This window comes from Bos indicus, chromosome X (genome assembly GCF_029378745.1).
Source record: "Bos indicus isolate NIAB-ARS_2022 breed Sahiwal x Tharparkar chromosome X, NIAB-ARS_B.indTharparkar_mat_pri_1.0, whole genome shotgun sequence".
Classification (NCBI taxonomy): domain Eukaryota; kingdom Metazoa; phylum Chordata; class Mammalia; order Artiodactyla; family Bovidae; genus Bos; species Bos indicus.
The window spans coordinates 104,660,543-104,671,768 of NC_091789.1; the positions used below are offsets into that span (position 1 = coordinate 104,660,543).

Genomic DNA, 11,226 nt, shown 5'->3' on the forward strand with positions numbered 1-11,226 from the left:
GGGAAAAAAATATTACTGTTTATTGACAGTCACCCAGAGCTCTGATGGAGATATACAATTAGATTGATGTTGTTTTCATGCCTGCAAACACAGCATTCATTCTGTGGTCCATTGGACCAAAGAGTAATGTTGACACTCAAGTCTTATTATCTAAGAAATATATTTTATGAGGCTGTAGCCTGCCATAGATAGTGATTCTTCTGATATCTGGGCAAGGCAGATTCCGGGCAAGGCAGAATCTGGAAAGGATTCACCATTCTAGGTGTAAAATAAGTACACTGGTAATTCATGGGAAGACATCAAAACATCAACTTTAACAGGAGTTTGTAAGAAGTTTATTTCAATCATCTTGGATGATTTTGAGGAGTTCAAGATGTCAGTGAGGAAGTAACTGCAGATGTTGTAGAAATAGCAAGAGAACTAGAAGTGGAGCCTGAAGATGTGACTGAATTGGTGCATTCTCATAATAAAACTTAAGTGAATGAGGAGTTGGTTCTTATGAATGAACAAAGAAAGTTGTTTCTGGAGGTGGTGTCTACTCCTGGCTAAGATGCTGTGAAGATTATTGAAATGACAACAAAGCACTTAGAATATTGCATAAACTTAGTTGATAAAGGAGCAGCAGGTTTAAGAGGATTAACTCCAATTTTGAAACAAGTTCTATTGTGGGTAAAATGCTATCAAATAGCACTGCATGCCACTGGGAATTCATTTGTGAAAGGAGTCAATGGATATAGCAGTCTACACTGTTATCATATTTTAAGAAATTGCTTAGCACCCCCAACCTTCAACCTTCAGCAGCCACCACCCTGATCAGTCAGCAGCCATCAAGATGGAGGCAAAATCCTCCACCAGCAAAAAAGATCGTGAACTTTAAAGGATTAGATGATGGTTAATATTTTCAATTAACATATATATCTTGGATTTTTAAACATCATGTTATTTATTTCACACTTAATATTCAATACTATAGCTAAACATAATGTTTACATGCATTGAGAAACAAAAAAAAAATTGTGACTTCGTTTATTGAAATATTCATTTTATTGGAGTGGTCTGCAAATGAACCCACAATATCCCCATGGTATGCCCATGTTGCATTTTATGGTGTTCTCCCTATCATTTTCAGACTTACAGAAACATATTTATAGCATCAGTAATATGGGTGTTTTGAAGAGATAAAGCTATCCTAGGAGATTTTAAGTCACCAGAACTGCAATCTTCAGAAGCTTGTATAAGACTACTTGTTTCATTTTGGAGGACTTCTTTGGACTGGAGCAAAGCAGTTGAAACCACTTATTATTCATTTAACAAATACTGTTTGAATACCTACTCTGAGTAAGGCACTTGAGATAAAAGATGAAAGTTCTTTCTTGAGTGGATTTGTAGTCTAATGGGCAGACACACAAAGTAAACATTATATCTTAATGTAGTGAGGCTCACTGAATCTATAATGCTAGGGAATGATTTAAACATCAGAATCATAGTTTTAGAGAAGAAGGGATATTAGGAATTATTTGTCTCCTTGGGTTACTCTGTAAGATTGTGAGCAAGAATTCTATGAAGATATATAACCAAAGAGCTTGATTTAACTGTTTGTCCTGAATTTGTGTGCCTGGTAGATGATCTTCTCCCACCTGTCACCCACTCTTCTAAGCAAAAATAACTTGGCACATATTGGTTTGGGGAATTATTTAGGGGGGCACTATTTGTGGAACATAATGACATGATATTTACACATACTGACCTTCTGACTTTCAGTATGTAAGTTGTATATGTGTGTGTACACAACTATGGAATTCTAGAGAGCTTGAAAATACCTTTTAGTATATATAGTTTTCCTGCTTTCTCGAAATTGCTTCCTTGGAATTACTTTCTTACAGTATTGGAAAGTTATCACAACTCCAAAGCCTTTTTGCTTGAGAAACATGGGGAAGTAAAAGATCCACACATATTCTGCCCAATCAGCTATTATTTCCCTGTCTTGGAAGGTAATAAAATGTGGAGGCAGCCTGAATTTCTGCTTTGCCTCTCTTTCCTGTTTTCCTACATTTCTAGAAGAATTATGGCCTTTTTAACCCATAATGATATGAGGCCTTCTCTTCTCACCAGTAAAGAGTAGAGGAATGAGAATGAGGAGTCTAGACTTCCCTGGTTTATATTGCCATTTTATAAATTATATACAGGAATAGACATGCAGACATTCTCATTTAATCCTGATAACAAAGCCTTGACTTGAAATAGGTGAAATTATAAATACTTTCTCTTCTAGTTTTCATATTTTCCATATGAACATGTAGTAATTTTATAATCAGAAAAGCTGCAAATATGTACTACAAAAAACTTAATTTTTTTCTTTCTCTACAAAATTGGGGGTCACAATTTTGCCTCAACATCCTGCTTTTTCACACATTGTTCTTATATATAGATCTCCATGTCATTAAATATTCTTTGAAAAAAATGGTTTATACTAGCTCAGTAAATACATATATGAGGATAAACTAGTTTTATTTATTTTCAGAATATTTAAGATAAATAACAGAAGATCTTTACAAAGGAACATTATGGAACAATTAAAAAAATATTTCCAGAGTATTTAATAACTCTGGGAAAAGTTCATGATATGAATTTAAAAAGAAGCTGTAAAGATATGAAAGTTGCTCCCAATTTGTGAAATACAAGCATAGATTTATTGAGATATCAGAAGTGTTAACATTTTGGTGTATATCTAGATGGTAAGATTAAGGTTAGTGTCGGTTTTTATTTCACTGAATTTCAGAAAATCTCCACAGTGTCAGTACACTTATTTTGCATTCAGAAAACTATACATAAAAAAGCATTATCATGAGTGATCAAGTAGAAAATATAAAGGAGATTTTGGATCAAGATGGTGGACTGTACAACAGCATTTACTTATCCTAAAAAAAAAAAAAATTGTATGGACAAACTCTGTGTGTATGTTGAATATTATTTTTTAAAAAAAGCTTTGTGAGGAATTCCTGGAAGATAGAAAGCAGATGGAGAGGCTGTGGAGGAGGGTAGTGGGTGACAGACGGCCAGAGAGTAGGAGGAGGGGAGCCAGACAGTCTGGCTTGGGTTTGAGGGAAGCAGTCGGGGAGCGCGTGAGGAAATGAAGGAGAGCCTGAGACTATGTGGACGAAAGCAGTGTGCGCACTAACCCGCCCTGCTGCTGCTGTTGCTGCTGCTGGCTGAGCGGAAGGCGGAATGGCGGGGGCGGGGGCGGGGCCGAGGCTGAGGCTCTGGCGGGCTCGGAGGGGTCGGGTTCCCGAAGCGGCAAAAACCCTGGCGCCAGAGTTAGGCCGAGCAGAGAAACATTGCTAAACCGAGGCCGCGCGGACTTCTCAAAGAACCGCCGCCACCGGCGACTTTGGCGCTGCTGCCGTCCTCTTATCTCTTTCCCGTCCTCTCCTCCGTCGCCGTTCTGCATCCATCGCACCATCGATAACAGCTAAGTGGTCAATTCTGGGGACTTAGGGTTGGGAGTCGGGGCGGGCTCAAGGCGCGGACAACACACGCAAGCCCGCCATCTCCAGCGGCAACCGCCACTGCTTGCAGATACCTCTCCGGAGCGGGAGGGAACACTGTCAAGAGGCCCCCTCTGTTCTAGTGCCCAGAGTTAGAGCGTTTCTGCCAAGCCTTAGTGAGAGTCTTGCCTTTCGGGAAAGGAGGAGAACGGACAGGACAGGATCTGTCTTTTTTGGGAGATCACGAAAGAAAGATCTCATACTGGATAGCGTTGACTTTTTGTTAGTTTAATCTAGCAAGTGTCAACGTTGCCGAGCCTCCTTAAACCCTAGCCATGTCGCCCCCAACAGTGCCTCCAATGGGCGTAGATGGCGTGTCCGCATACCTGATGAAGAAAAGGCACACCCACAGGAAGCAGCGGCGCAAGCCCACTTTCCTCACCCGTAGAAACATAGTTGGCTGCCGCATTCAACACGGCTGGAAGGAAGGCAACGAGCCTGTGGAGCAGTGGAAAGGCACCGTGCTTGAGCAGGTTTCCGTGAAGCCCACTCTCTACATCATCAAATATGATGGCAAGGATAGTGTGTATGGGCTAGAACTGCACCGAGATAAGAGAGTTTTAGCGCTAGAGATCCTTCCTGAGAGAGTGCCAACTCCTCGCATTGATTCGCGCCTGGCAGATTCCCTGATTGGCAAGGCAGTAGGTCATGTGTTTGAGGGTGAGCACGGTACGAAAGATGAATGGAAGGGCATGGTCCTGGCACGAGCTCCTGTGATGGACACTTGGTTTTACATCACCTATGAGAAAGATCCAGTCCTTTATATGTACACACTGCTGGATGACTACAAAGATGGTGACCTGCGCATCATTCCAGATTCCAACTACTATTTCCCTGCAGCAGAACGGGAGCCTGGAGAAGTTGTCGACAGCCTTGTGGGCAAGCAGGTGGAGCACGCCAAAGATGATGGGTCCAAGAGAACCGGCATTTTCATCCACCAAGTTGTGGCCAAGCCATCTGTCTACTTCATTAAGTTTGATGATGATATTCACATTTATGTCTATGGTTTGGTGAAAACACCCTAAAGATTCGTTATACTATTGCAGAAGTTGTGGAATGATTAAATGTAAAATATGTTGTGTGAACTTTTGAGAACAGTTTTGGTGTCAGAGGTTAAAGAAGTTATTAATTACTGTGCACCAAATTTACATTGACTAGTTCCACAATTTTGCCCCAAGTATACTTTGGTACTTTTTATATTACCTTGTTCTCTAATAAAATTTTTAAATAGGATGTTAATAGAAAATTGAAAAATTCATAAAATTTCAACAATGGAAAACTAGATAAAGAAAAATAAATGGTGTATACACACTATATCTTCCCCTCTTCCATTCTTTGCCTTACCTTTTTTTTTTTCTCCCCAGGTAACAAATGTTAAGAACATAATGTATATCCTTCCATGTTTTCTCCATTTGCCTAAAGGAAATTTGTTGTCCTTTCTACAGAAACAGCAAGCCACATTATTTCTCTGTAATTGCTTTTCTCACTTGATATATTCTTCTGGTCAGTAACTACAGATATCTCTCGATCTCTCCCATGCCTCTGTCTCTTTTCCATCTCCCCCTGGAATGTATTTCTGTATATGGTATAAGATAGAGGTCCAACTATGCATTGTACTTATATTGAATGCTGAATTGTACCATCACATTGTTAAATGAATCACTCATTTCCCCTTTCCTTCTATTTCTCCTTGTCTTCCTTCTTTCTAACAGCTGCATACACAGTACATACTTATTTACCAATATGATACAATTTATGTACCATTACATTTTTGATGGTCTTTTAAGTTATTTTCTTTTTTTTCCATCATAGCACTGCTACAATACATACTGAGGCTTTTATTTCTATAGAGTAGCTTCCCAGAAATGGGACTGCTAGGTAGGTGTATATTTAATTTTAAGAGTTACTACAAAATTGCCATCCCAAATCAAAGTGATCATTTTCCAGCATCTCCTACAGCAGCACACTTTGGTATTTGCAAACCTGAATGGTGAAAAATTACATAGTATTGTCCCTTTAATTGACAAACTCAATGAGTTTTTTGTTTTTGTCTTTTACTATTTGGACTTTTTGTGATTGCTAATTCTTATCTTTTGCTCATTTTCTATCAAATAGTTGATCTTTTCCTTATAAATCTGTAGTAATTCTAAATATGTTTTCTATGTTGTGCTTATTAGTCAGTTGTAGCCCACATGTGTTATGGTTTTCTCCATTCTATCATTAATATTGACTTTATTGATATCTTCTCTTTTTTACTGTATAGTTTTTTTTTTGTTTTTGTTTTTTAATTTAGATTCCTATCTCCTTTTAAGCTTTTGGGTTTCTTGTCTTTTTCAGCTGAATGCTCCCACCCCTAGTCATACAAATGTTTACCTACATTATTTCCGCATTAAAGCCCCCTCGGCGTGTCACTAATAACTATGTGATCCATCAGGAATTTATTTTTGTGTATGGCATAAGATAGACGTTCAACTACACATTTTGTTCACATTGTATACTTGGTTATGCTATCACATTTATTAAATAAATCACCCATTTTCCAGTTTCTGAGCCAGTATCACATTATTTTAATTGTACTAGCTTGACTTGGTCAAGCTATCACATTATTTTAATTGTATCACATTATTTTAATTGTAATAGCTTGACTTGGTAAAGCAAGTCCCCTGTCACTAGTTGTTTTTTTTTTCCTTTATGTAATTTGTCCTAGACATTCATTCTTTGACATGAAATTTGTCAGCATTCTTTCCACTTTTAAAAAAGTGTGATGTCCTAGAATTGTATTATATTTCTGCATTTCTATTAGAGGATGATTTTAATAGTAATATTAATTGTAAATACTTGAGAATTTCCGTACATCATTAAAATTTTTTGGTTGTGTTTTTGTAATGTTCTTCGTATAGGTTCATTACATCTGATTAAATTTATCTCTAAATATTTTTACAGTTTTTGTCACATTTTGAAATGTATCTTTTCCTCCTCATTTGTATTTTTGGCAATATATACAAACTAGAGTTATTTTCCTTCTATTTTCATCTTATAAAATCCTCTGAATTATACGGGGTCTTTTAAATAGAATATTTGGGACTTTTTAGATATACAATCATCTCACCTGCAAATAAAGATCATTTTATTTCTTACAATGTTTATATTAATCATTATTACATTATCTGGATTCTCCAAAAAATGTTGAATAATGATTATGACAGACATGCCTGTCTGGTTCTTAATTTTCATGGATTTGTCTTTAGTATTCTCTATTAATATGACATTTACTGTTGGTTATTGGTAAATAGTCATTAACCATTAACATGTTTAGGGAATTTCATCTCTTCCTGTTTCACTTAGCATTATTACTAAAAGTGGCTCCTGAAGTTTATCAAATATCTTTTCAGTGTCTATTGATAAAATAGTATGATTTTTTTCCTTTAATTTGTTGGCATAATGAATTAGAGTGGTAGGTATTTGATATTGAACCAAATTTGTGTATCTGGAATAAATCCCACTTGGTCATGGTGTAATAATCATCTGATATATTGCTGGATATTATTAACTAATATTTTATTTAGTATTATTGTATTTACATTTCAAAGTGAAATTGTATTTTACAAGTTTTGTTATTAAAATTGTGCTAGCTTTAAAAAATGAAATTACAAGTTTTCAACCATTTTACTGTGTCCTGGAGTAGTTTAAATAGCATTAGAATTATTTGTTCTTTAAAAACTAGCTAGTAATGAGCTATAAAAACAGTCTAATCCTGGTGACAATTTCAGTGGTAGATCTTTAATCCACTTTTTTATCTCTTCAATGATAATTGGTTTATTCAAGCTTTCTGTTATAAAGGAATGTATATTCCTCTGTGAAATACAAAATTTAAAGTTTTCTCTATTACAGGCTTCTTTCTTGTATTATTCAGATGCTTTATGTCTTTGTGTGCTGTATATGCATATATCTTAGATATGTTCAATTTTGAAAACATTGTAATAAAGCCATCTCCGACTGTTTTAAATTCTCTTTGAATTTTATTTTGAAAAATGAAAACATAGTATGGAAAGTATGAAAGACATAAGAAACATCTATTTACCTTCACTTAGAATTAGCAAATGTCAACATTTGGCATATTTGCAAAATATAAAGTTTCCTTCCTCTGCAGAGAGAGACACTATCATGAATTTAGTGTGAATCTTGCTTATGTTTTATTTTTTATTGAAAATATACCATAGTTGAAAATATACCATAGTTGATAATAGTATTGATTTCTGTATTTAAAAGAAAAATTCAACATGAACAGTAAACTTTAAATCATGTGAAATTTCTTTTAATTTTTGTTGTAGGGATCTCCTTTTGTTTCCAATTGGGAAATGGATTGCAACTGCAAAAATAACAGTAACACTGACCTTAGAATGCAAGTTTCTCTTCTAGGTACTTTTGCCACTCCTGATATCCAGGCTTGGCCCTAGCCACAGCACTGGCAGTTGACTAAAAAAGACAAAATTTCACCTCTCAAGGACATTTTATCCTGACTGTAGTGAGGCAGCTATCCACCACCCACCACTGACCTCAAGATTAGAAATAGACCTTATATTTTTCCATGATAATATTGGCGTTATCCTACTTTCTGACACTCAGAATTAGGGCTGCCCCCAATCCTGGAACTGTTTTAAGAGTTTGGGACATAGCAGTGGACAAAACAAAAAGCGTCCTTTAACACATGGTCTTTTATCTTTCAAGTAACCTTCAGACAAATAACAAGATGTAAGGTGAGTACAAAACACTACAAAACAACATAAAAAGAGTGTGATAAATTTCATTAAAGGGTTAGATGAGTGAATATGTACTAAGTGACAAACTATATAGTTTGTCTTCAGACTACAACAAAAAATACAACTATATATACATATATATATTTAGATATATAATGTTGTTTCCTAGTCCCTGATCTCTCACTTGGCCCCAAGTTCTGAACCAAACATTACATTATTCCATGATGACGATGGACTTTTAACATATAGTAAGAGAGTGAGGCTCAGCCCTGGCCTAGAACCTGGAAACAGAGCAGTGAACAGTCTGAACAAAATCATTGTTATTTTAAAGGGAGATAGAAGGCAGCCATGACCACCTTTATACCCCTAACCCTTAGGACTTATATTGTCTCATCATGATTTGGAAATATCCCACAACTTTTTAGTCAGATCAAATTTTCACTCTGGGTCTAACTCTGTTTTAGAAGTTAAATATACAGCAGTGAGCAAAATATGGAACTACATCTTAGTGGGAGGAAGATAGGAAAAAAAATCAATGTAGAATTCTGTGTTCACCATCTATGTATTTATCCCCTAATTTTCTGGCCTCCTCAACTAGAACTAAATTTCAGATTATTTTATGATAAAACTGATATCATACCTGCTTGCTTTGAGTCAGAGGGAGGCTCAACCGTGACCAGACAGTGAATAAAAACTCTATTCTCTTGAAACTTACATACATTCTATTGGGAAGAGACAGACTGGCATTCCCTTCTTCTTGGACCAACAGTCTAGAATCAGGTCTTTTATTCTTCCTTGTTGATAGCAGAGTTCTCTCAAATTCTGACACTAAATCAGAGGCAGGACCACAAAATAGTTATGACAGGTATAGAAGAGGGAAATAGCCAGAAAAAAAATCCTTCCTTCAATAGTGCTTTTAGTTTTCATCCTCCTGAGAGGAGACATTCCCCCAACACACCTTATACATACATCAGATTGTGATGATGGGTTTGAAAAAAAGTAAAGCAGAGTAAATAAAGAAACAGAGTAGGGTCTTGGGCATACTATTCTATATATATGGATAGGAATCCTCTCAGAAGAGACAAGATTTGAGTAAACACCTCAATAAATTGAGGGGGCTTCACAGGTAGTGCTAGTGGTAAAGAACCTGGCTGCCAATGCAGGTACACATAAGAGACGTGGGTTCAATCCTTGGGTTGGGAAGATCCACTGGAGAAAGACATGGCAATCCACTCCAGTATTCTTGCCTGGAGAATCCCATGGACAGAGGAGTCTGACAGGCAGTAGTCCATTGGGTCGCAAAGAGTCAGACATGACCAAAGCAAATAAGCAGGCACACATGCTGAATAAAGTGAAGAAGCAAATCACATTGCTGGTGCCTTGAGATGTAATGTGCCTGGAGGTTTGAGAAAGCAGCCTAGTGTGGCCAGATTGGAAGTGAACAAGGAGGAGAATGGGAGGAGATGAGATCAGAGAGTTTGTCAGGGGCCAGATCCGTATAATCTTATCAGTTCAGTTCAGTTCAGTTCAGTTGTTAGTCATGTCTGACTCATTGCAACCCCATGAACTGCAATACACCAGGTCTCCCTGTCCATCACAACTCCTGGAGTCCACTCAAACTCATGTCCATTGAGTCAGTGATGCCATCGAACTATCTCATCCTCTGTCGTTCCCTTCTCCTCCCACCTTCAGTCTTTACCAACATAAGTGTCTTTTCAAATGAGTCAGTTCTTCGCATCAGGTGGCCAAAGTATCATAGTTTCACCTTCAGCATCAGTTCTTCCAATGAATATTCAGGACTGATTTCCTATAGGATGGACTGGTTGGATCTCCTTGAGAAGGAACTCTCAAGAGTCTTCTCCAACACCACAATTCACCATCATTTTTTGGCGCTCAGTTTTCTTTATAGTCCAACTCTTACATCCATACATGACTACTGGAAAAACCATAGCCTTGACTAGACGGACCTTTTGTTGGCAAAGTAATGTATCTGCTTTTTAATATGCTATCTAGGTTGGTCATAACTTTCCTTCCAAGGAGTAAGTGTCTTTTAATTTTATGGCTGCAATCACCATCTGCAGTGATTTTGGAGGCCAAAAAAAAAAAAAATACAGTCAGCCACTGTTTCTACAATTTCCCCATCTATTTCCCATGAAGTGATGGGACTGGATGCCATGATCTTAGTTTTCTGAATGTTGAGCTTTAAGCCAACTTTTTCACTCTCCTCTTTCACTTTCATCAAGAGGCTCTTCAGTTCTTTTTCACTTTCTGCCATAAGGGTGGTGTCATCTGCATATCTGAGTTTACTGATATTTCTCCTGGTAATCTTGATTCCAGCTTGTGCTTCATCCAGTCCAACGTTTCTCATGATGTACTCTGCATATAATTTAATAAGCAGGGTGACAATATACAGCCTTGACATACTTCTTTCCCTATTTGGAACCAGTCTGTTGTTCCATGTCCAGTTCTAACTGTTGCTTCCTGACCTGCATACAGATTTCTCAGGAGGCAGGTCAGGTGGTTTGGTATTCCCATCTCTTTCAGAATTTTCCACAGTTTGTGTTGATCCACACAGTCAAAGGCTTTGGCATAGTCAGTAAAGCAGAAGTAGATCTTTTTCTGGAACTCTTGCTTTTTCATTGATCCAATAGATGTTGGCAATTTGATCTCTGGTTCCTCTGCCCTTTCTAAAACCAGCTTGAACATCTGGAAGTTCACAGTTCACATACTGCTGAAACCTGGCTTGGAGAATTTTGAGCATTACTTTACTAGCATGTGAGATGAGTGCAATTGTGTGGTACTTTGAGCATTCTTTGGCATTGCCTTTCTTTGGGATTGGAATGAAAATTGACCTTTTCCAGTCCTGTGGCCACTGCTGAGTCTTCCAATTTTGCTGGCATATTGAGTGTAGCACATTCATA

At 37.2% G+C, this 11,226-nt stretch overlaps 1 protein-coding gene across 1 annotated transcript; it reads left to right on the forward strand.

Moving 5' to 3' along the window:
* Positions 1-3,249: 3,249 nt before the first annotated feature.
* On the forward strand, positions 3,250-7,554 carry SPIN4 (spindlin family member 4). Its single transcript, XM_070783575.1, has one exon. The coding sequence runs from the start codon at positions 3,821-3,823 to the stop codon at positions 4,568-4,570; it is 750 nt and encodes a 249-aa protein (XP_070639676.1). The 5' UTR covers positions 3,250-3,820; the 3' UTR covers positions 4,571-7,554.
* Positions 7,555-11,226: the final 3,672 nt, after the last annotated feature.